Source organism: Chelonoidis abingdonii, chromosome 2 (assembly GCF_003597395.2).
Source record: "Chelonoidis abingdonii isolate Lonesome George chromosome 2, CheloAbing_2.0, whole genome shotgun sequence".
In the NCBI taxonomy this organism is placed as follows: domain Eukaryota; kingdom Metazoa; phylum Chordata; order Testudines; family Testudinidae; genus Chelonoidis; species Chelonoidis abingdonii.
Window position 1 is genome coordinate 45,466,201 of NC_133770.1, and position 26,105 is coordinate 45,492,305.

At 43.2% G+C, this 26,105-nt stretch overlaps 1 protein-coding gene across 2 annotated transcripts in view; it reads right to left on the reverse strand.

The window, feature by feature from the left end:
* Positions 1-26,105, reverse strand: part of SLC25A40 (solute carrier family 25 member 40) — a 114,457-nt gene that overhangs the window by 31,122 nt on the left and 57,230 nt on the right. For both annotated transcript variants that reach the window (XM_075062323.1, XM_075062322.1), the window contains exons 8-10: positions 17,878-17,987; positions 15,399-15,480; positions 5,160-5,240 (exon numbers count right to left, since the gene is read on the reverse strand). In XM_075062323.1, the coding sequence (XP_074918424.1) occupies positions 5,160-5,240; positions 15,399-15,480; positions 17,878-17,987 (273 nt within the window). The remainder of the gene's footprint in view (positions 1-5,159; positions 5,241-15,398; positions 15,481-17,877; positions 17,988-26,105) is intronic.

Genomic DNA, 26,105 nt, shown 5'->3' on the forward strand with positions numbered 1-26,105 from the left:
GAGAGATGGAAATGTCTGAAGGTAAACAGGATGAAGTTTAACAAAGACCAAATGCAAAGTCATCCACTTCATGCAAAGAAAATCAGTTCACACATACAAAATGAGAAGAGACTCTCCAGGAAGGAGTACGCAGAAGGATCTTAGGGATTACAGTGGACCACAAGCTAAATATTGAAGTAACAGTATGATGCTGTGCGAAAAAACAACATGATTCTGGGATGCATTAACAGTGTGTTGTGAGTAAGGACACAAGAAGTCATTCTTAAACGCCTCTGCTCTGGTTAGGTCTCAACTGGAGTATTGTGTCCAGTTTGGGCACACATTCAAGAAAATGTTTTGGGAGAAATTGAAAGGGTCTAGAGAAGAGCAACAAGAATGATTAAAGGTCTTGAGCAACATGACCTATGAAGGAAGGCTGAAAGAACTGGGTTGTTTACGTTTGGAAAAGAGAAGACTGAGAGGGACTGATAGCAGTTTCAAGTATCTAAAAGGTGTCAAATGGAGGTAGGCAGAAAACTTTGTTCACCTTAGCCCTAAGGATTCTAGAACAAGAAGCAGGGCTTAAACTGCAGAAAGTGTAGTTTAGTTAACCTTAGGAAAAGTTCCTAACTGTCAGGGTGGTTAAAAACACTGGAATAAAATGCCTAGGAAAGTTGTGGAATCTCATCTCTGGAGATATTTAAGAGTAGGTTAGATAAATGTCTATCAGGGATGGTCTAGACAGTATTTGGTCCTGCCATGAGGGCAGGGGACTGGACTCGATGACCTCTCGAGGTCCCTTCCAGTCCTAGAATCTATGAATCTTTGAATCTGATGAGCTATGCATGAGCTCTGCATGGTCACCTGTGCTGATCAGCTTGCCATGCTGGCCAAACAGGAAATGAAATTCAAAAGTTCGCAGGCATTTTCTTGGCTACCTGGCCAGTACATCTGAGTTGAGAGCGTTGTCCAGAGTGGTCACAATGGAGCACTCTGGGACAGCTCCCGGAGGCCAATACCATCGAATTGCATCCACGCTACCCCAAATTCGACGGCAAGGCCAATTTCAGCACTAATCCCCTCATCGGAGGTGGAGTAAAGAAATCGATTTAAAGAGCCCTTTAAGTCGAAAAAAAGGGCTTCATCGTGTGGATGGATCCAGGCTTAAATCAAGATAACGCTGCTAAATTTAACCTAAAATCGTAATGTAGACCAGGTCTTAGGCTCAGGTGGCACTGAGAGGTCACACTGAGTGAGGAACTGTTGCTCCTGCACCCTGGGCTGTGCTGAGCCGAGCCTGGACTGTGCTCTAGCATGTTAGCAGGTGGAAGTGTCAGCGGTGCCACGAGTCTGTTGGAGGTGCCCTGCAGGGGTCCGCTGCTGGTGCCGGGGCAGGAGGCAGGCTCAGTGCCGACATTTTTCCCGGCAGCGGGGCAGAACGTGTAGTCAGCACCACAGCTATTCTTCGTGGCAGGAGGGAGGATGTCACTGCCGATGTCCTTGTTGGCACTGGGGCAGAGCGTGAAGCCAGCACCACTGGTATTTTACCCGTGGAGGTGGTCAGTGCTGATGTCCTTGTCGGCACTGGGGCAGAGCACGCAGCCAGCACCATGGCTATTTTTAACGCTGAGGCGGTCGATGCTGTGGAAACCTTCCCGGTACGGGAGGTCAGGTTCCTGCCTCTGCAGTCTGCAGGAGCCACAGTTGAGGCTGTAGAAAGAGCTGAGGCACCTGCCTGCAGCTCTGTCAGCACAGAGGGTAAGGCTCTCGCAGTAGACCCTTTACCTTTGTCAAAGTCTCTCCTCTGCTCCAGAGAGGGTGAAGCAATGTTCCCAACTGGTTCGGATCTGGCCGGGGAGTGTGTGGGAGCGGGTTTAACTTTCCCCGTCTCCGAAAGCTGCTGCAGGGATTTTTCCATGAGAAGCATTTTAAGCCGCAGGTCCCTGTCGCGACGAGCCCTTGACTTGAGGTTCGTACATTGGAGGCATTTTCTGGGATGTGGGTTTTCCCAAGGCACTTCACACAATGTGAGTGCCCATCTGACCATGGCATGAAGTCCTGACAGGAAACACACTTTCTGAATCCGGAAGCCCCTGGCATTGAGAATTAGAAATGGCAGGGGAGAGTGTCTCAGAGGGAGACAAGCCTAAAGCGATTATTTTTTTTAAACTAAGTAACTAACTCCCCCATGTAACTATACTAAAGGAAGGGAAACAACTGGGTTGTAACTAATAAGTATTTATGTATTCTTTGTTAATTTTTTCTCCAGAGACCAGGGAAGAGAAGCAGCACTACCCTGAGTCCTGTCTTCAGCTGGGGACGATTGAGAAGGGACTGAGGGGGGCGCAGGACACAGGCGCTCAGGAAGATTCCAACGAGATGGGAGATACCAACTGAGAGCCTGCGTCCAGACCAGGCACTGCTACCGAAAATCTCCAATCAACGGTGCCAGGATGCACCGACATCTAGAGTGGAGCACACACAGGGACAGCACTCAAAGAACAACAGAATCATTGATTGAATGCCTTGCCTTGACAAGAGAAGTTATTCCAGAGAAAAGCCTTTGACAAGGTCCCTCACCAAAGGCTCTTACATAAATTAAGTTGTCATGAGATAAGAGGGAAGATCCTTTCATGGATTAAGAACTGGTCAAAAGACAGGGAACAAACGGTAGGAATGAATGGTAAATTTTCAGAATGGAGAGAGGTAACTAGTGGTGTTCCCCAAGGGTCAGTCCTAGGACTAATACTATTCAACTTATTCATAAATGATCGGGAGAAAGGAATAAAAAGTGAGGTGGCAAAGTTTGCAGATGATACTAAACTGCTCAAGATAGTTAAGACCAAAGCAGACTGTGAAGAACTTCAAAAAAATCTCACAAAACTAAGTGATTGGGCAACAAAATGGCAAATGAAATTTAATGTGGATAAATGTAAAGTAATGCACACTGGGAAAAAAAACCCAACTACACATACAATATGATGGGGGCTAATTTACCTACAACTAATCAGGAAAGAGACCTTGGAGTCATTGTAGATAATTCTCTGAAGATGTCCACGGTGTGTGTAGCAGCAGTCAAAAAAGCAAACAGGATGTCAGGAATCATTAAAAAAGGGATAGAGAATAAGACCGAGAATATCTTATTGCCCTTATGTAAATCCATAGTACTCCCACATCTTGAATACTGTGTACAGATGTGGTCTCCTTATCTCAAAAAAGATATATTGGCATCTGAAAAGGTTCAGAGAAGGGCAACTAAAATGATTAGGGGTCTGGAATGGGTCCCATACGAGGGGAGATTAAAGAGGCTAAGACATTTCAGCTTGGAAAAGAGGAGACTAAGGGGGGATATGATAGAAGTACATAAAATCATGAGTGATGTGGAGAAAGTGAATAAGGAAAAGTTAGTTATTTGTTCCCATAATATAAGAACTAGGAGCCACCAAATGAAATTAATAGGCAGCAGGTTTAAAACAAATAAAAGGAAGTTCTTTACACAGTGCACAGTCAACCTGTTGAACTCCTTCCCTGAGGAGGCTGTGACGACTAGACTATAACAGCGTTTAAAAGAGAACTAGATAAATTGATGGCGGTTAAGTCTGTTAATGGCTATTAGCCAGGATGGGTAAGGAATGGTGTCCCTAGCCTCTGTTTGTCAGAGGGTGGAAATAGATGGCAGGAGAGAGATCACTTGATCATTACCTGTTAGGTTCACTCCCTCTGGGGCACATGGCATTGGCCACTGTTGGTAGACAGGATACTGGGCTAGATGGACCTTTGGTCTGACCCAGTATGACCATTCTTATGTTCTTATGGAAGAAGGAACTGAGACAGTTCAGGGCCAGCTGGGCCCCTTATACTGGTGCTTGAGCATGCGGCACCAGAGGGTGCTAGAGCCGGGCTGATGGATACCACTGAGGGAAAAATCTCTGGCTACTGTGCTGCACACATGCACCTAACATAGAATGGACATGAGCAAGCTCTCGAAGAACCACCACATTTTCAGTTTTAGTAATTTCATGTGATAAAGATGAGGATTTTTAGTATGATTTTTTTATTCTGATAGTATGCCTTTTTAAACAAATAAACTGAAGCCAGTGATGCTGTGAAATCTGATGTTCCAGAGTTATATGGAGCATCCAATACCACCACTCCTGCCTTGTGGTGTACGTAGCACAAAGCCATAATATGACTGTGGCATATTCTAGCCCTCCATCAAAGCATCATGACACAAAAGCCCAACTTTCAATGATGTTACATAATCGTCCTCATTTTGTTTTGGGCCTTCTGGAATTCATTAGCCCGCAGTATCCTACAAGCCAGCAACTGTCCAGAGTGATTTACCATAGTAAACTCTATTCCCAGCTACCATCCTTCTACTCAGATGCAAATCAAAATCTCAGCAAAACTTCCTTAAACACTTATGACTGCAGACAGACAATACTGTTGAAGCTGCAGCTTTGTTTCTGAAGACAGAGAATATCAAAAGGGTTAGTGAGAAAAAACAGAACCAAAAAGAGGGACTGTCATGTGAGGTTGGATGTTCCTAAGCACTGATGCGGTAGTAGTAGTGACTGGTAGGAGATAAATCACACTCAACCCACAATAAAATTAGACCCCCACTGAGCCTCTAAAGAGAGTTGGATCTCTCTTGCCCCCAAGAACAGAGTTCTTAAGTGTCTCCAGGTTCCAGTCTGTTTTAGTTCTCTGTTTGCTTTACAAATTGTATCTCTCTCCTGCTGGAAAAGCTATTTTCACTTGCAAAAACTACCTTTTCTTGCTATATAATAACTGGACAAAAAACACTTTTTTGTTTTGTTTTTCATAATTCTTTAGCTGCAGAACTTTTCACACCGCTTTCCTGTCAGTGACAATTTGGGAAAATAATTACAACTACATTGACTGATATAACTGATACATGTGCTACATGCTAATTGTCACATGCTTGAAAAATAAACCACCTCTGTTATTAGACACTGTTAGACATCTTAACTGATAATCTCTCAATTAAGAGTGGGCTAGAATTGCATATATATTTCATGACTGCTCCACAGCTAACAACATTCATGTGGAAGGACACGAGTATTTTTTATCTTGCACATGTTAGATTCTATAAAACCCTGTTAATGATTAAATCCACTTAATTTCCTTTTTTCTTGGAAATATATTAAAACAGTTACCAGCAAATAATCCAGTAAACCCATGCTCAGCAACAATTGTCTTCATTACTGTCCATGTTGATGTGGACTTCTTCTGTGATACTAGACAGAGTACAAGAAAATAAAGTGTGAATTAAATAGTGTACAATTTAATACCACCACAGAAAAGTAATAAATACTCTTGAAAATTAGAGGGATCACATCAATGAAATGCACTAGCTGTTTTTATTTTAGTCACATTTTAAATTCGTTTTACATTAATTTTGGACATACTGATGGAAAATGGAGTTGTTTTATTATTTCATAAGTATCACATACACCTCAATTTATCTGTTAGATATTATCCTGCCTGACTGCAATGAGTTAAATCCAAGAAGGCTGCTAAGGGAGAAGCAAACCAGAAAAAAAAAATAGTGGCAAAGATAAGCCTGGGGAAATTATAAATTGGGGAATGCTCCTGCTTTGTTCCCGTAAGGCTGGCCTGGTTAACTGTGCTCAAGGCCAAAAGCCTAGGATCAAAGGGGATCCTAAGCCTTAAAGATGCTGGCCCAAGAAGGAAAGGGACTGAGCCCTTGGCTACACTGGTGCTTTACAGCGCTGCAACTTTCTCGCTCAGAGGTGTGAAAAAAACACCCCCAAGTGCTGCAAGATACAATGCTGTAAAGCGCCAGTGTAAACAGTGCAAGCTAAACCCCATGAGGATGTGGAGTACGTGCAGCACTAGGAGAGCTCTCTCCCAACGCCGGCGCCACGACTACACTCGCACTTCAAAGCGCTGCTGCGGCAGCGCTGCCGGCAGCGCTTTGAAGTTTCAAGTGTAGCCATACTCTCAGTGGATTATCAGCAGCAGTGGCTAGAAATGAGCCTCTGGCAGACAGATACAAATGAACTGCAAAAAGCAAGTTAGCTCTACCAGTTCAGAGATGGAAATACGGTGGGCCTAACTGAGCTATGGATAGAGAGGTTAAGGCTAGGTAAAGAAACATGCATACAGAATTCTTTTTTGTTTTAGCTCTGTGACGCATGGCCAGAAAGGATTAAACATCCTGCAGAATAAATGACTCAAATTCAACCCTTAAAGACATGTGGGGAGATAATGTTTGTGTTTTTGTGTATTTACATATATATGGGTAGTGGTCAACAATGTAATCAACAGTCCCTGTCTATGCTGTATTCTGATGATTCAGAGGTAAAAAAATAATCATTACTCATCTTCTCATAACTGTTGTTATTTGAGATATGTTGTTCATGTCCATTCCAATCAGCTGTGCGCATGTGCATGTGCACAGTAGCTGGATGATTTTTCCTCTAGCAACAACTGTAGGGTCGGCCTGGGCGCTCCCTGGAGTCACACATTCATGGTGTCCAATATACAGCCCTGCCGACCCTGCATCCCCTCAGTTCCTTCTTGCCTGCTACTCCAACGGAGGGGTAAGGAGGATGGTATTGGAACGGACATGAACAACACATCTCGAAGAACAATAGTTACAAGAAGGCGAGTAACTCTTTTCTTCTTCGAGTGCTTGTTCGTGTCAATTCCAATCAGGTGACTCACAAGTCCAAGTTCAGAAGGCGGGGTCAGAGTCGTCCACTGATTAAAGCACTGCTCGTCGAAGGCAGCATCGTCCTGGCCTGTTGTGTAATCACATAATGTGTGGTAAAACTGTGGATGGAGGATCATGTTGCTGCTCTGCAGATTTCCTGAGTAGGGATCTGAGCCAGGAACACTGTTGTTGAAGCCTGTGCCCTGGTGGAGTGCGCAGTGATTGGGGGTGTGGGAACCTCCACCAGGTTGTAGCACTCATAGATGCAGGATGTGATCCATGACGAAATGCGTTGTGAGGACACAGGTAGGCCCTTCATTCTGTCTGCTACCGCCACAAACAGCTGGACCAATTTTCTCAAAGGCTTTGTTCTTCCGATGTAGAAAGCTAGTGCCCTGCAAACATCTAGTGAGTGGAAAGAGAACAGGAGTACTTGTGGCACCTTAGAGACTAATAAATTCATTTGAGCATAAGCTTTCGTGGGCTACAGCCCACTTCTTTGGATGCATCAAATGGAACATGTATCTCCTCAATATATATACACATACAGAGAGCATGAAAAGGTGGGAGTTGCCCTACCAACTCTAAGAGGCCAATTAAGAAAGGAAAAAAAAAAACTTTTGAAGTGATAATCAAGATAGCCCAGTACAGACAGTTTGATAAGAAGTGAGTGGAGAGTCTGCTTCCTGCCTCTAGAATGAGGTATAGGGTAGAACACTGGGAGAAAGATGTCCTGGTTGATGTGAAACTGTGACACAACCTTCGGGAGGAAAGCAGGATGGGGCCCGAGCTGAACCTTGTCTTTATAGAACAGGGTGTAGGGAGGCTCTGATGTTAGGGCCCTGAGATCCAACACCCTCCTGGCTGAGGTTACCGCTACCATGAATGCCACCTTGTAAGAGAGATAGAGCAGGGAGCATATCACTAATGGCTCAAGGGGGCATCCCATAAGCCTAGAAAGGACAAGGTTGAGGTCCCAGACAGGGACAGGCTGACAGACATTAGGGTATAGCCTGTCGAGCCCTTTTAAGAACCAGCTGACCATTGGGTTAGCAAACACAGAGCGGCCCTCCATGGCTGGGTGAAAGGCTGAGATGGCAGCTAGTGAACCCTTGCTGATGATAACGAAAGTCCCTGCTACTTCAGATGTAGGAGGTAGTCCAGATTAAGTGGCACTGAGGCTAGTTTCGAGGGTGAATGGTGCTGCACTGACCAAACTGAATATCTCTTCCACTTGGCGAGGTATGTGGCTCTTGTAGAGGGTTTTCTGCTGCCAGGGAGGACCTGTCTAACCTGGCCTGAACAGGAAAGTTCCATCGGGTTCAACCATGGAGCTTCCATGCTGTGAGGTGAAGCAACTCAAGGTTCGGATGTTGAAGATGACTGTGATCTTGTGACAGAAGGTCCAGGCAGAGTGGCAGGGTGATTGCAGCTTCTATGGACATGTCTAGGAGAGATGTGTACCAGTACCGACAGGGCCAGGCGGGTGCTATCAATATGACCCTGAGCTTGTTCCCTCTGGATCTTGAGGAGTACCCTGTGAACAAGCAGTATCGGTGGAAAGGCATATAGGAGGAAACCTCCCAATGGAGGAGGAACACATCAACACTGGAGCCTGGCTGCGACTTTGGAAGGAGCAGACCTGCCAGCACTTCCTGTTGTATCGAGTAGCAAATAGGTCTATCTGAGGAAGGCCCCAGCTCTGGAAGATTGAAATCGCAATGTCTGGGTGAAAGGACCACTCATGGCCGTGAAATGACCTGCTGAGGTCCACCAGCTCATTCTGTACTCTGGGGAGGTATGACACCTGGAAGAGTATTGAATGTTCTACACAGAAGTCCCACAGTATGAGAGCTTCCTGGCACAGGGAAGAGCAGCACACACTCCCCTGTTTGTCGATATAGAACATTGCTGTGGTGTTGTCCATCACGACTGAAACAAATTGTCCCGTTAAGTATGCCTGGAATGTCTGGCACACCAGGCGCACCACTCTTTGACATTGATGTGGAGAGCCAGATCTGTCTGAGACCAGAGACCTTGAGTCCTGCGGTCTCTTAGATGTGCTCCCCAGCCCAAGTTTGATGCGTTCATCACTAGTGACAGAGACGGCTGTGGACTGGCAAAGGGGATCCCTGAGCATACCTCCTGAGGGTCAAGCCACCACAGGAGGGAGTCAAGGACCGGGCAAGGCAGGGTCACTATCCTGTCTAAGCTGTTCTTGGCCGGGTGGTATACTGATGCAAGCCACGACTGAAAAGGTCGAAGCCTGAGTCTGTCATGCTGCATCACGTAGGTAAAGGTAGCCATGTGTCCAAGAAGCTTATTTCTTACCATGGTGGTGGGAAACTATCTGAGGCCTCGATAGTCAGGGCCTGAAAGCCCTCTTGCGGCACGTATGTCCTACCCTGGTCAAGTCCAATATTGCCCCTATAAATTCTATCCTTTGGACCAGGGACAGAGTCGATTTCACCTTGTTTAGGAGACTCACGCTGTCAAAGGTGGCTCTGACGAATCTGACCTGAGCTTCCACTTGGCTCCCACAGCAGCTCTTGATCAGCCAGTCATCGAGGTAAGGAAACACCTGTACCCGGTGCCTGCGCAGAAACTCAGTGATGACTGCCATGCACTTGGTGAAAACACAAGGTGCTGCTGACAGGCCAAATGGGAGGACTAAATTGGTAGAGGATTTTGTTCATCATGAACCTGAAGTACTTCCTGTGAGGCTGGGTGGTCGCAATATGAAAGTACGCATTGTTCAAGTTGAGGGTGGCATACCAGTCTGCTGGATCCAATGAGAGAATGATGGAGGCCAGAGAGACCATGCGGAACTTGAGTTTCTTCACAAACTTGTTGAGTTCTCACAGGTCCCGGATGGGTCTGAAGCCACCTTTAGCCTCCTTTGGCCCTCGCCCCTGTGCTCCTGAGGAAACTCCTCCACTGCTCCTAAAGATAGGAGTGACAGCACCTCCTGGATAAGGAGCTGCTCATGAGAAGGGTCCCTGAAGGGGTATGGGGAAGGGGAGTGAAAGGGCAGGAGAGTACAGAATTGGATGGAGTATCCCCTCTCTATTGAGCAGAGCACCCATCGGTCTGAGGTGAGACGGGACCATGCACGGTAGAAAGGGGATAGTCGGGACAAGAAGGTAATTCGGGATGGATCCATTGTTAGGTGTGGTACACCATCTTCGCCCGTGCCTTCAAAAGGCTGGTTTGGGCCCTGAAGATGGCTTGAGTTGTCCTAAGCACTAGACAGAAGGTTGGCATGGCCTTCTCCTGCCATTCCGATTCCACCTTTTGGACCCACCTTGGAGGTTTTGCTGTCCAAACCACAGCTGGGGCTGCAGACAGAAATGTCTCCACTGTGTCGAAGGAGTATAGAGGCCCAGGGACCTGAGGGTGGCTCTGGAATCTTTAAGGCTGTTCAGCTTTTTGTCCATTTTCTTTGAGAAGAGAGTCTCACCCTGAAAAGGCAGGTCTTGAATAGTCTGCTGTACCTCGTACGGGAGGCCAGAAACCTGGAGCTATGAGCCCCTTCTCATGGCCACACGATTAGCCATGGTTGCCGCACCTGCCCCGTCCAGTGCCGCCTGAAGGGAGACCCTGGAGATCAGTCCCCCTTCCTCAACCAAAGCCGAAAATTTGGCATGGGAGTCCAAGGGGAGCAACTCCATAAATTTAGTCATCACTGAGCAGGCATTGTAGGAGTACCTGCTGACGATGACTGTTGGTTGGATATACGAAGTTGCAGTCCCTCTGTGGAATAAACCTTTCGCCTAAAAAGGTCTAATTTTTGGCATTCCTATTCTTGGGCGAAGGGCCTTGAAATCCTTGTCTTTCCCACTGGTTAGTGGCGGCCATCACCAGGGAATCAGGCTCGAGGTGGGAATAGAGGTGTTCATGGCCCCTGGAGGTCATAAAGTACTGGTGCTCATTGCACTTGGCTGTAGGTGGCAGCGAGGCCGAGGTCTGCCAAAGGGTCTTTGTCATGTCTGTTATTGTTTTTATTAGTGGTAAGGAGATACGGGCAGGGCTGGAGGGAGCCAGGATGTCCACCATAGGGTCCACATCATCCACAACTTCCTTCGCCTTAATGCCCAGATCCTAGGCGACTCAGTGCAGCAGCTGCTGCAACACTCTGGAGTCTTTCAGAGCTCGGGCTACTGAACTACCCACTAGGGCCTCATCTGGTGAGGAGAAGGAGGAGACCACCAGGGTAGGTGGTTGCTCCCTACCATCCCTGCGCAAGGGATCTCTTGACCCCATGGGAAAAGCAGTAAGTTGGTCTGGTCCCGCAGGTGTGAAAGGCACAGGTGTTGGTGCCGATGTTGGGCCCCCCGTTGGTGCTGGCGCCCAGTGCAGCATGAATGCCAGGGTTCCTGTGGGCACCATGGCAGCTGGTGCCAGTGACAGAGGCAGTGTCAGTGCTGTTGTAGGTGCTGAGGGTGTGTTTTGCACCAAAGCTGCAATCCAGGCTGCTGCTACCTTCGGTGTCATAGTGGTCGCTGCCGGTGCTGCAGTCGGTGCCAAGAACAGCCCAGAGGTGCCAGTGTTAATGCCCGAGGCACTGGCCCTGATGCCAACCGTGGTCAAACGAATGTCGTGGAATCACAGATGCTGCACCTGCGGGAGCCCTGGCTCCGACCCTGGGCTTGATAGAAAGCCCATGGAGTCCAAAAGGGCTACTGCTGTGGATTTTGCCACTGAAGGGCCCACTGCCTATGGTGCCATGAGGAAGATCTGCTGCTGCTGCTATAGTTGGAGCGGTATGAGTCCAACTCCGAACAGAAGGACCAGAGTGGCGCTGCTCCTCTCAAGTTGGTTCCCTGCTTCTCAGTGCTCCAACTGTGCTCTCTGGATGACGGAGCTGGAGCAGATGGGTGCCGAGGTGATGGGGATCAGCGTGCCATCATCGCCAGCTTTCCTTTAGAGTGCACAGGGGATCAAGATAGAACCTGCGGTGCCAAGACACTCTTCTGTCTTGGTGGCGAGAATGGCACCATGAGGCTTAATAGGTCCTGCACTGCCTCAAAAGCCTCCAGGGTAGACGGGAATGGTAGATGATCCAACAGGTGAGGTGAGCAAGACAGGCCCGGACTCGTCTGCCTCACTTGGGCAGGAGTCAATGTGGCCCCACTCTGAGTTCCCGAGCCATGGCCCAACTGAGGTGCCACTGGTGGCTGGTCCCTGGGTTTTGCCAAGGGAGATCGACCTCTCTCCGACCTCTTTTTCTTCTGCACCAGTGGTTGGGACCAGTGCTGAAGGCTGGAATGACCCTGAGAGGTTCCATGATAGTGCCTAGCTTCCTTGCTGGCATCTTTCTTTGGCGCTGAATCCTTTGAAGATGGCACTGGAATACTCTGCGCTGAAGATAACATGCCAGGAGCAGGATCCCTGGTCCCCTGGGTCCAAGTGAAGTCGGACAGCTGCCTCTATAAGGAGGATTTTGAGACACTGCTCCCCCTCCTTAATAGTTCTCGGTTGGAACTCCTGACAGATCTTGCAACGGTCCTTCTGATGACCCTCACCAAGGCATCTTAAGCAGGAGGTGTGGGAGTCACTTTTTGGCATGCATTTCGTGCAGATCTGGCAAGCCTTAAAGCCCAGGAATTGCAGCATTCCTCAGTAACAAATGGGGGAGGGGAACCCCCATAACTAAAACTTATAAAGAAACTACTAAACGAAATTATACGAACTAGTGGATACTAACTACGTACAGCATAAAAAGTACTGCTAATCCACTTGCCGAAGCAAGAGAAGAGCAAGGGGAAGTTCTAGCTACCATCACTGGCGGTAAGAAGGAACTGAGGGGGTGCAGGGTCGGCAGGGCTCTATATTGGACATCATGAAGGTGCGACTCCAAGGAGCACCCAGGCCAACCCTACGGTTGCTGCTAGGGCAAAAATCTTCTGGCTACTGCACACATGCGCACACACACACACCTGATTGGAATTGATATGAACAAGCACTCAAAGAACATCCTAGCATTTAAATTAATTGTAAACATGGGATATCTCTGTATTCATCTCTCTTTGAAATGTATAGCAAATCATCTGTGAATGGTGCAGGAATAGACAATTGTCTTATGTTAATTCATATAGCTAAGTACTGGTGATAGACCCATTTCAAAGACATCCTGATTACCTATTGTTCCCCGAGGGACTCCAACTTGTTAAAGAAGGATGACATTGTATAAAAGATCCTTCAGTCCCAATCCTTCTTATCTCAGATCTGCTTAAGTTTTATTGGGGAGAGTTTGAGTCACAAGACTGAGGTCCCAGTTATGCTGGTACTCCCTGAAGATGATATCAGACATTGGACTATAAACTATGAACTAAATTCTAATGGAACTCTTTGTAACTACAAAGGTGACCATCTTTGCTATGAATCTGAACCTCAAAAATTGAACTCATGTCTGTATGTATATTGATCTTTTAACCATACTCTTTCTCTTTTTTTTTTAAATAAAATAATAAGAATTGGCTGTATGTGTGTATTCGGGTAAGATCTGGACTATTCAATATCCTGGGAGGCAATGTGTCCAATCCTTTGGAAAGATGTGGATAAATTGGAGAATGTCCAGAGAAGAGCAACAAAAATGATTAAAGATCTATGAAACATGACCTATGAGGGAAGACTGAAAAAACTGTGTTTGTTTAGTCTGAAGAAAAAACAGAGGGGACATGATAACGTTTCTCGAATACATAGAAGGTTGTTAGAAGAAGGAAGGAGAAAAAATATTCTCCTTAACCTCTGAGGATAGGAAAAGAAGCAATGGGCTTAAATTGCAGCAAGAGCAGTATAGGTTGGACATTAGGAAAAACTTCCTGTTAGAGTGGTTAAGCACTGGAATAAATTGCCCAAGGAGGTAGTGGACTCACCGTCATTGGAGATTTTTAACAGCGGGTTAGACAAACACCTGTCAGAGATAGTCTAGATAATACTTTGTCCTGCCATGAGTGTTGGAGACTGGACTAGATGACCCCTTGAGATCCCTTCCAGTCCTATGATTCTAAGTTTCTTTAGACAAAGTGATCAGAACTTTTTTTTACTAGCCTGAAATTAAGAATATCTTCTCCTACAGTTTTTAAAGAAACTTCTACTGTTTCCACTTTATTTTCTAGAGGAGAGAGCTTCTGTGTAAATATGTGATTCTGAATCAGCCTACTCAAGTCTGTTTCATAACAGATGGATTGCTAACAAAGTCAATTCAGTCTTTGATTACTCCATAGTAAAGACCTGATTCAATAGCCATTAAAGTTAATGGGAGTTTTTCACTAATCATCCAGACCCCAGATGATTGAGAAAAACAGATGTTTATATGCTGAATGCACTGCCTTAAGTGTAACAGTGGCCAATTGTGACCAAGAGCTAAAAAGCCTTTTCTCCCCTGCCAATTTTGTATTACCCATCCCTTTAAGTTATTGGAGTATTCACTGCTACATATTTCATCATTATACTCCCATTTCTTATTTGTCTTTTCTTTGTAGACCCCACTAAAAAGTGAATATTTAAAAATACCACTTGAGAACAATGTAGTCCTTTTCTGGATTAAAGTTAAAAAACAAAAATATTTAAGGAGAGACATTCCTCTTTTCTAATAGGGTGGGTGGGGCTATATGCGCAAACAATTTTTATCACGTTACTCCTGTCAACTCCAAAGAGTTTTTCCACAGAACTTTGTTCAAGTTCAGTTTATAGAATAAACTTAGAAAAAAATTGCCTATATGAGTTGCATTAAATTTGGATAAATATTAGGATCCCCTGAGACCCTCTTCCACTCAGTTTGACTCCAGAATTCACCACTCAGGTACCTTTATTTAGCATTCAGCAACACTAGGCCCAAGCTGTCCAGGCTCAATCGCAGGAGGTGGATGCAGGGTACATCACAAAACCAAGTTACACAGCCAAACTTTTCCTTATATACCTCTTTACTAACACCTGCATTTCTGACTACATATTATATCACACACTTCATGATTGGCTTGGTTGCTTTTCAGGAACTAATCCCTATACAGCATGCTCTGTCCATATGCAGTTCACTATAACCTGATCTCTACATTCCAGGTTTATCTCATCCATTGTTCCTAGTACCAGGGTATTCCTGCTTATTTTAGCTAGAGTGACTCCAGCCTAATGTTTGTTACACCCTCATCTACAACTTAATCTTCCATTCACACCCTCTGAGAAATGAAGTTAGACATTGACATGTCAAGTTAGACATACAACGTTCTTCAGTTTTTCTTAACTGAAACAGTATTATCAGTAAACATCACCAGCTTCTCATTTTTTCTCTCCTCCAAGTCATTAAAAATACATAAAATAGAACAGTTCCTGTGAAGTACTCCAGAAGACATTACAGCACATGGAAAACAGAACATGGCAAATTACAGCGTTTTGAGATACATCATAGGGGAAAGGATATGGGGACGATTTAAAGTCCCCACTAGAAATCCATGTAACTAAACAGAATTATGTTTTAAGATTTCCCATCTTTATTACTTCCAATTAATAATATGCACTCCAGTGCACAAGGCCAACAATGGCTCTTCTTCCCATTTAAGACCCACAATAAGACATAAGTGATACAGTGGACTTTATCTGAGCCCTCTGTGCTGGGGAGAATTTAACCTTTGAATAGTGGAATGATACATAAAGATGGATCATAAGGTAATCTAAAATGTAAAGAATGTGCAGTAATCTAGTTAAAAGAACTTACAGTTTAAGGTCTCATATTCCCAAATTTCAGTTTGTTTGTGTGTTTTCACCACATCAAAAGGTAAAGTTACTGTAGCTGCAATCTATTAAAGAGTAAAGAGATGTTACTAATATTTCACTTAAAATGTCATAGCATCAGCAAGCCTATTCCATAAAATGAGTTGGTTATATATATATCACTTGTTATATAAAGTCTGTGAAAAAAGCCAAAATTAAATCTCATTAAATACATAAACTAGAATAGCTGCTTAGAAAACTTATATCATGTCAATAATGTATACAATCTAAGTTTTTGCATAATGCACAAAGGGCCCATCCTTCTCATAAGGACTTCCAATGGAAGCAGGATAGGAACCAAAGTGGCTACTTCTTTTATACTGAACCTGATAGTCATAAAAGTTTCTATGTTAGCATAAATGCCCATCTGTTGTGGATTACTCAAGTGCCCTTCACAACCAGCTTGGACAGTAGGCCTCATAGTTGAGGCACACTTTCTCTGTAAAACTAACATGTGGATTACTTACTTAGGCCAGGTCTACACTACAAAGTTTTGCCAGCACAGCTAAGTCAATCAGGAGTGTGAAGAGATAGGATTCTTGTCCGATGGAGCTGTGGCAACAAGAGCCCTTAGTTTAGAGCAGTATTTCCCAAACTTGGGATGCCGCTTGTTTAGGGAAAGCCCCTGGCAGGCCGGCCCGGTTTGTTTACCTGCCGCGTCCGCAGGTCTGGTCAATCACGGATCCCACTGGCCACGGTTCCCTGCTCCAGGCCAATGGGAGCTGCTGGAAGTGGCAGCCAGTACATCCCTCGGCCCGTGCTGCTTCCAGCAGCTGAGGTGTGTGCTTTGTCCATAATCAAACACATCAGATTTTGCCTTACAGCATTCTATCTGCTACAGTTTATTTTGCAATTTCAACTGCAAGGTCTCTCCACCAAAACAAAGTCTGGTACTGTATCCACCCACAGATGGTCTGGTATTCCCTCACTTGATTATATGTATTTAAAAGAGTTTTTAAACATAACTCACTGCTAAAAAGTAGTCAATGAAAAAATCCTGAATTGTTTTCCTTTTCGTTGAGTATGAACGCACAGTACAAATATATGCTACAGAAAATACTTCATAGCTATGCTAATCACAATGCTGTGTTTATCATCTGTAAAAATAAATACTTGTGAAACAGAATTATTATTAAAGTTTGATTAAAACTCCAAGACAACAGCATTTTCAAATGATTGCTGCTTACTGTAAATTGTCCAAATGAACTGAAGTCAACCATATAACTATCAACTGAGTTTCCTGAGAGGTTGTAATTCCACCATCCCATTATGTTGATAATGATCTTGAACTGAAGTTGTGAGTTTAAAAACAAATTGGTAGGTCTTTCTAACAGCTTGGTATCTTAAAAATGTAAACATGCAGGAAAGAATGAGAACATTTTTAGTATCATTAACTCCCCACTCCACAGGCACACACCATATTGTCCTTGTTAGAAAAAGTGAAAAGGCAGCAATTATACTATGTATATGTTAAAATAGATCTAAAAGCTATCAACTATCTGAAAACAGCATATTCTAGCTTTGCTGTTATAGTTACTTTGAGGCCTAACAGTTGCCCATATAGTGCTTCTTTTCAAACAAACCATTTTCACAAAGTTAACATGATTGAAGTAATGTGGAAATAATAACCAGCTTTGGCAAAGTTCAGGCTAACTGAAGGCTTCAGCTGTGATTGTTTCCTGAACTCCGCCAATACTTCTTATTTATTTTATTTTATTTTAACTGCAGCTACAGACTCCATGATTTAACAGGCTGCTAAAATCTGTAGTAACAGAAAAAAGTTTTAATAAGATTTCCAATCAAAACTACTTAGATATCTTTTACACTGTATTTTACTTTAACATTTTATTAATTAACGAGGAGTCCAGTGGCACCTTAAAGACTTCCTCCTCTCCAAGTGCAAACAGATGGACATCCTACCAAATGGACTGACGGTAAAAAATCCATTGCAATTGACATATTTTTAACTGTTAGTCTTTAAGGTGCCACCTAACTCCTCGTTGTTTTTGTGGACACAGACTGACACAGCTACCCCTTTGATTTTATTAAATGTTTTCCAATTTGCTTCACTTACAAATAAAGGCAATAACAATTAAAGTGTTTCATCACCAGATAACTATATTTTATGTATAGCTAAAGACGCATTGATTCTAACCTTTGTTCAACAACATATTCACAATTTGTAGGAGAATCATCTGTAATTTCATTCCTTGTGTTTTATTAATTACAGATACAAACTCCCAATGAACTGAACAATTTATTACAAGCATCCTAAATGAAGACATGTTAGCATGTGGTGTGGTAGAGGATATGGCACTGAACAGAGCACTTTGGAGGGAGAGGACTGTAGAGAACCCCATCTGATAGGATTAATGCAAGGAAGAAGTTTGCTTAGAATATCAGCAATAGAAACATAGACTTACAGAGCCAGCTGTTGCCCCTGAAGTAAAGCTGATCAAAAATGTTGGTTCACGTACATCAAACGTCTTGCACAACCACTTCTTGATGTGTTCATAGTGATACCAGTACATTGCTATGGAGACAGAAAAAAAAAAATCTCCGAAACTAGAAACTTGCAACAAGTGACATAAATCTGTGTACCAAACACAGAAGAACTAATTCATTCCCATTCTTTATTTCTTAGACATCTAAAAATGCTACTGTTTGCATGCTCTTACCCTAAAAATGCCAGAGCAAAGAAAGGGAAGAAAAATTCAAACAAAAACAAAAAAGGAGAGAGAAAGAAATACAGAAAAGGATGCAAATTTAAAAAGAGAAGGAAGGAGACAGAAGAGATTGGGAAAGAGAAAGGAAGAAGAGAGGACTGGCTCAAATCAAAAGACAGAGCACTAACGAAAGTGGTAGTCCTCATATTTATGAAAAAACTGAATGAGTAGGATACACAACCAACAGCTGTGCTGTTCTTTTTTTTTTAAGCAACAGATCAATAGATTGAAAACAGTGTGTATTTGAATGTGTAATATTAGACAAAAATGGCTGAATATGTATATACAATTATGTCAATGTTCAAAATTGCACACCCATACATACTTGTCACACATTATCATAATTCAATATGCTGTTAAAATTAATAGAAAATTGCATACTTAACTTTCACCAAATGTGGTTGTAAAGCTTAATTTCTAAACCAAATTCCTAGAGTACAAAGGCATTTGCACTTATTGAGAACTAAGTCGACAGCAAATTTTCAGTTTAAAAAATAATCCATTTTCTGTTACAGTGAAAAAAATCTGAAAATTTCTTAAAAAGGCTGAACACACTCTCCTCTTCCTCACATCCATACTCTGAATTCAAAACACAGCCAAAGAGATATTCACTGTTATAATAATTCTAAATGATCATCTCAATAAAGGTTATCTCTAAGGTGCCTATTATTCTGTGGGGAAAACAAAAATGTTTTGATGCTACTTGAAGTTGAGGTTTACAATGACACCAAGCTCATCTTGGAACTTTGCTACACTGATAATTAGACAATCTTGCAAACACTTTGGAAAGGCAGCCCAAGATTTCAGCAGGATAGTTCTAAAACTGTTTGAGGAAAACAGGTTTCAGAGTGGTAGCCATGTTAGTCTGTATCGGCAAAAAGAATGAGGAGAACTTGTGGCACCTTAGAGACTAACAAATTTATTTGAGCATAAGCTTTTGTGGGCTAAAACCCACTTCATCGGATGCATGCAGTGGAAAATACAGTAGGACGATATATATAGATAGAGGACATGAAAAAATGGGTGTTGCCATACTAACTATAACGAAAGTAATCAGATAAAGGTGGACTATTATCAGCAGGAGAAAAAAAACTTTTGTAGTGATAATCAGGATGGCCCATTTCCAACAGTTGACAAGATGTGAGTAACAGTAGGGGGCAAAAATTAACATGGGGAAATAGGTTTTATTTTAATAGAATGTAAAATTTAATTACCCTTGAAAAGAGCCACTTTCAAAGCGCTGGAATGCTGCTCCTTGAGAAGTGCCGCCCCAAGCACATGCTTGGAACGCTGATGCCTTGAGCCAACCCTGAGTAGGGGGTCGCACTCAGAGGCTTGCTGTGTGAAAGGGATCATCAGTACAAAACTCTGAGAACCACTGAAGTAGATTAAGCAAATTAGCACTAGCAGCTCAAAAATCACATATACACCTAATGTCTGTGTTGATGGCAGGATTTCCTGTAGGGAATTTCCAAAAAACTATTTCAAACTTCCACGTCTAGTTAAAAGGATGTGCAACGTACAGTTCCAAGACAGATTCATTCTGAAAAATAAAATTAAAATTCTTCTATGCGTGCATGAGGTGATTTACTGGCTTCATGAATTAACTGAAAAAGTTAGTTAAATTTCTATGTATATTTTCAGTGTTACTTCCCATTCACATTTTATAAACATTTATTAACACAGAGCAAAGGTTGCCCAGTGCTGCATTGTGCTGTTTCATAATGCAGAAAGTGTTAAGCTTAACTTAAACCTCTGAAAAATAGGAAATACAAAGTTAAGCTACATGCTACCTCTTCAACATGACCTTAACTCTTCCGCCTGAAGCAGGCAAATAGCCACTGGGAATGCCTCAGTAAATGTAGCTTCCATAATAGAGACCTGAGAAACAACTACAATACTGTGCAATTATTTTGTGTTGTGTTCCACTCATTTTAACTCCAGCATTTCTTTGTCTTCAATTCCAACTACTATTCACAGAGTTAGATGCAGCTGTACTGAACAGAGGTGGGATAAACTGAAGCAGGCTGGCAGAATTGTTGCGGTGAATGATGAGAGGTGCATGTGTACCCTGAAAGATCAACTATGCCTAATTTCAGCACTAAATTCTGTAGACTGTGGCAGTAGAGGAACACAAGGGCATCTTCTTGTCATGGGGATTGTCATCTGTCTGGTGGTACATATGACAGTGGTCTTCAGGGGCTAGTGAGGAGTCAGTGAAGGCAATGTCTCAGAGAAAATCTTAGGGCAAGAGTGAAGGGGAACCAAAATGGAACCATATTGTTGGCACTTACAATTAAAAAAGTCGTAGAGCAGTTTTTAAATTAAGGGCTGGAGGAAAGCTGACAAGTATGTATGAGCATGTGATTCTGACAGAGACATTCCTTAGAGGAGGATCTATTAATGGAGATTCTCTACGTTCCAGTAAGGAGGAGAGGATGGATAATGATAAAATACAGGTAGGATCTGATGAGAAACAGTGAAATGAAAAAAAGTCAATTATATCATGTAATGGCAGACAACTGAAAAGTGACAAATTTTTGAAGTGCTTATATGCCAATGCTAGAAGTCTAAATAATAAGATGGGTGAATTAGAGGATATTGATATAATAGGCAGCATAGAAACTTGCTGGAATGAGGATAATCAATGGGACACAGTAATACCAGGGTACAAAATATATCGGAAGGACAGAACAGGTCATGTTGCTGGGGGAGTGGCACTATATGTGAAAGAAAACGTAGAATCAAAAATCTTAAATAATCCAAACTGTACCATAGAATCTCTATGGATAGTAATTCAGTATAGTAAGAATATAGCACTAGGGATATATTATCAACCACCTGACCAGGATGGTGATAGTCACTGTGAAATGCTCAAATTAGAGAGGCTATTAAAATAAAAAACTCAATAATAACGGGGAATTTCAACTATCCCAATATTGACTGGGTACATGTCACCTCAGGACAGGATGCAGAGATAAAGTTTCTTGATACCTTAAATGACTGCTTTTTGGAGCATCTAGTCCTGGAACCCACAAGAGGAGAGGCAATTCTTGATTTAGTCCTAACTGAAGCACAGGATCTGGTCCAAGAGAGGAATACAGCTGGACCGCTTGGTAATAGTGACCATAATATAATTAAATTTAACATCCCTGTGGCAAGGTAAACACCAAAGCAGCCCAACACTGTAGCATTTAATTTCAGAAAGGGGGACTACACAAAAATGAGGAAGTCAGTCAAACAGAAATTAAAAGCAGGAGGTGACTACATCCACCCTGATCGAACTGGCCCGGTCAACGCTGATTCTCTACTTGTGAGGTAACTCCCTTCTCTTCATGTGTCATTATATAATGCCTGCATCTGTAATTTTCTCTCCATGCATCTGAAGAAGTGCGGTTTTTTACTCACTAAAGCCTATGCCCAAATAAATCTGTTAGTCTTTAAGGTGCCACTGGACTCTTCGTTGTTTTTGTAGATACAGATTAACACGGCTACCCCATGATACTTGACACTATGCAAGAAATTAAAAGGTACAGTGTAATAAGTGAAATCCCTGTAAGCTGTATGGAAACTTTTTAAAGACAACATAATAGAGGCTAACTTAAATGTATACCCCAAATTAAAAAACATAGTGAAAGAACCAAAAAAGCACCACCATGGCTAAATAACAAAGTAAAAGAAGTAGTGAGAGGCAAAAAGGCATCCTTTAAAAACTGGAAGTGAGGAAAATAGAAAGGACCATAAACTCTGGCAAATGAAGTGTAAAGATATAATTAGGAAGGCCAAAAAAGAATTAAGACCAGCTAGCCAAAGACTCAAAAAGTAATAGCAAAAAAAATATTAAGTACATCAGCAGCAGGAAGCCTGCTAAACAACCAATGGGGCCACTGGACAATCAAGATGGACAATAAAGTCATTGCAGAGAAACTAAATGAATTCTTTGCATCAGTCTTCACAGATGAGGATGTGAGGGAGATTCCCAAATCTGAACTATTCTTTTTAGGTGACAAATCTGAAGAACTGTCCCAGATTGAGGTGTCCTTAGAGGAGATTTTGGAACAAATTGATAAACTAAATAGTAATAAGTCACCAGGACCAGATGGTATTCACCCAAGAGTTCTGAAGGAACTCATATATGAAATTGCAGAACTACTAACTGAAGTCTGTAACCTATCATTTAAATCAGCATCTGTACCAAATGACTGGATGATAGCTAATGTGACACCAATTTTCAAAAAGGGCTCCAGAGGTGATCCCAGCAATTACAGGTCAGTAAGCCGGACTTCGGTACTGGGCAAACTGATTGAAAGTATAGTAAAGAACAAAATTGTCAGAAATATAGATGAACGTAGTTTTTTGGGGAAGAGTCAACATGGTTTTTGTAAAGGGAAATCATGCCTCACCAATCTACTAGAATTCTCAGAGGGGGCCAACAAGCATGTGGACAAGGGCAATCCAGTGCATACAATGTACTTAGATTTTCAAAAAGCCTTTGACAAGGTCCCTCACCAAAGGCTCTTAAGTAAGGTAAGCTGTCATGGGACAACAGGGAAGGTCCTCTTATGGATTGGTCACAAAGGATAGGAATAAATGGTCAATTTTCAGAATGGAGAGAGGTGAATAGTAGTGTCCTCCAGAGGTCTGTACTGGGCCCAGTCTTATTTAAGATATTCATAAATGATCTGGAAAAAATGGGTAAACGGTGAAGTGGCAAAATTTACAGATCATACAAAACTACTCAAGATAGTTAAGTCCCAGGTAGACTGTGAAGAGCTACAAAAGGATCTCTCAAAACTAGGTGACTATGCAACAAAATGGCAGATGAAATTCAATGTTGATAAATGCAAAGTATGCACATTGGAAAACATAATCCCAACTAAACATATAAAATAATGGGGTCTAAATTAGCTGTTACCACTCAAGAAAGAGATCTTGGAGTCATTGTGAATAGTTCTCTGAAAACATCCACTCAATGTGCAGCGGCATTCAAAAAAGTGAACAGAATGGTGGGAATCATTAAAAAAAGGAAAGATAATAAGATAGAAAATATATTACCTATATTATATATTATAAATCCATGATTTGCCCACATCTTGAATAATGAGTGTAGATGTGGTCCCTCCATCTCAAAAAGAGATGTATTGGACTTGGAAAAGGTTCAGAAAAGGGCAGTAAAGATTATTAGGGATATGGAACAGCTGCCATATGAGGAGAGATTAATAAGACTGGGACTTTTCAGCTAGGAAAAGAGACAACTAAGGGGGGTATGATAGAGGTTTATAAAATCATGACTTGTGTGGAGAAAGTAAATAAGGAAGTGTTATTTACTCCTTCTCATAACACAAGAACTAGGGGTCACCAAATGAAATTAATAGGAAGCAGGCTTATAACAAATAAAAGGAAGTATTTTTTCACACAATGCACAGTCAACCTGTGAAACTCCTTGCCAGAGGATGTTGTGAAGGCCGAGACTATAACAGGGCTCAAAAAAGAACTAGATAAGTTAATAGAGGATAGGTCCATCAATGGCTATTAGCCTGGATGGACAGGGATGGTGTCCCTAGACTTGGTTTGCCAGAAGGTGGGACTGGGCTACGGGATGGATCACTTGATGATTACCTATTCTGTCCATTCCCTCTGGGGCACCTGGCATCGGCCATTGTCGGAAGACAGAATACTGGGCTAGATGGACCTTTGGTCTGATCCAGTATGGCCGTTATTTTGTTATGTTCCAAGTCTGGGGTGATTTGTGTGGAGTAGTCTCAGTGTTTGCATGCAGGCCAGCTGTAGACAGCTGTTTGTTATGCCTGACCCATGTTTTGCCTTACCAAGAGAAAGTGTGAAATTTTGTCCAAAAGTGCTCAGTTCCTAAGGCATTCTGCAGCATATGGGGGTATGTTTTCACTGCCGTGTGGGCCTGTGGTATAACTTCAGTGTTGCCCCTATCCTGACTCCTGTCTGCTCACAAGTCTCTAGCTCAAGTTAAGTGGCACTTTACACTCAAGCTAGCTGGCCTGTCAGGGGATACAGGTTAAAGCACAAGTGTTGCTGATGCTCAGGCAGGTAATGCAGTGGGAACAGTGCAACTCTGCATTGCTAGTCCAATCATTCTGTTCAACTTGAGTGTTATTTCACTATGTAGCCACTCTTACTCAAGCTAGGCTAACTCGAGAGGAGTTAACTAGAGCTAATTCTGAGTGTTAGTATGTGTGTTATTCGTGTGCCAGGGTACTGCTCAAAGAGGGCAGAGTTAAAGTTGCATTGCAGAACTGGCATGTACCTTACTTCGTGTTTCCTGGTGTTCAGAGGGTTATACTTAGTCACTCTCCATATTCTGGAAGGGCACAAAGCAGCACTGAACAACCTTAATCTGCATAAATGAAGTTTGGGGGGAGTTAATTTCCCTGTTTAAAAATAAATAAATCTCCATTTTCTCATGTAACTCAGTCAAGCTCTCCCCCTCTGTGCCTCTGACTCCTTGGCAGTAATTTCCCCTGTCACAAAAGGCACTGGCTGCACAACAGTCCTAAACCATCTCCTCATCTCCCACCGCTTTGCACGATCAGCACAATCTAGTCCTTTCTCCCAGCCTTTCTCCCTATTGATAAGATATAGCCAGGACTCTGAAAGTTAAGTAGCTGGAAAGAAGATGGAGAAACTGAGGGTATGTCCACACTACGAAATTAGGTCGAATTTATAGAAGTTGATTTTTTAGAAATCTATTTTACACAGTTGATAGTGGGTGTCCCCACTTAAGACTATTAAGACCATTAACTCGGCACAGTGCATCCACAGTACCAAGGCTAGTGTCAACTTCCAGAGCACTGCACCGGGGGCAGCTATCCCACAGTTCCCACAGTCTCTACCACCCACTGGAATTCTGGGTTGAGCTCCCAATGTCTGATGAGGCAAAAACATTGTCACTTTTGGTTCTGGGTAAATGTCATCAGCCCATCCTCCCCCCATGAAAGCAATGGCAATAAATTGTTTCGCACCTTTTTTCCTGGGTTACCCGTGCAGACAACATACCACGGCAAGCATGGAGCCCGCTCAGATCACCGTCACCGTATGTCTCCTGGGTGCTGCCAGACGTGGTACTGCATTGCTACACAGCAGCAGCTCATTACCTTTTGGCAGCAGATGGTGCATTACGATTGGTAGCCATCGTCATCATCTCCTGGGTGCTCTTTTAGCCGACCTCAGTAAGGTCGGTTGAGGGGTGCCTAGGCAGATATGTGTGCTCCTGGCTGGCCTCGATGTGGTTGGCTGGGGGCGCCTGGACATAAATTGGAGATGACGATGGCCAGCAGTTGTACTGCACTGTCTTCTGGCAAGCAGCCAAGAGACAATGATGGCTAGCAATCATACTGCATCGTCTTCTGGCGAGCAGCCAGATGACGATGGCTAGCAGTCACATTGCACCATCTGCTGCCAGCCTAAGATGTATAAGACAGATGGAGTGGATCAAAACAATAAAGAGACCAGATTTGTTTTGCATTCATTTATATTCATTTACTTCCCTTTCCCTCCTTCCATGAATAGTGGACGAAGGGATAGCTCAGCAGTTTGAGCATTAGCCTGCTAAACCCAGGGTTGTGAGCTCAATCCTTGAGGGGGCCATTTTGTGTGACAACCCTGGAAGTCATGTCATCAGTCGCCCCTCCCTTCATCAAAGCAACAGCAGACAATCATTTTGTGCCTTTTTTCAGCGCAGACACCATAGCATGGCAAGCATGGCACCTGCAATTATGAGCACTGTAAACACCATGCGCATTATCCTGCAGTATATGCAGAACAAGAACCTGCAAAAGCAAAAACAGGCGAATAGGCGACAGCAGCGCAGTGACGAGAGTGAAAAGGACATGGACACAGACTTCTCTCAAAGTATGGGCCCAGCAATATGGACATCCTGGTGTTAATGGGGC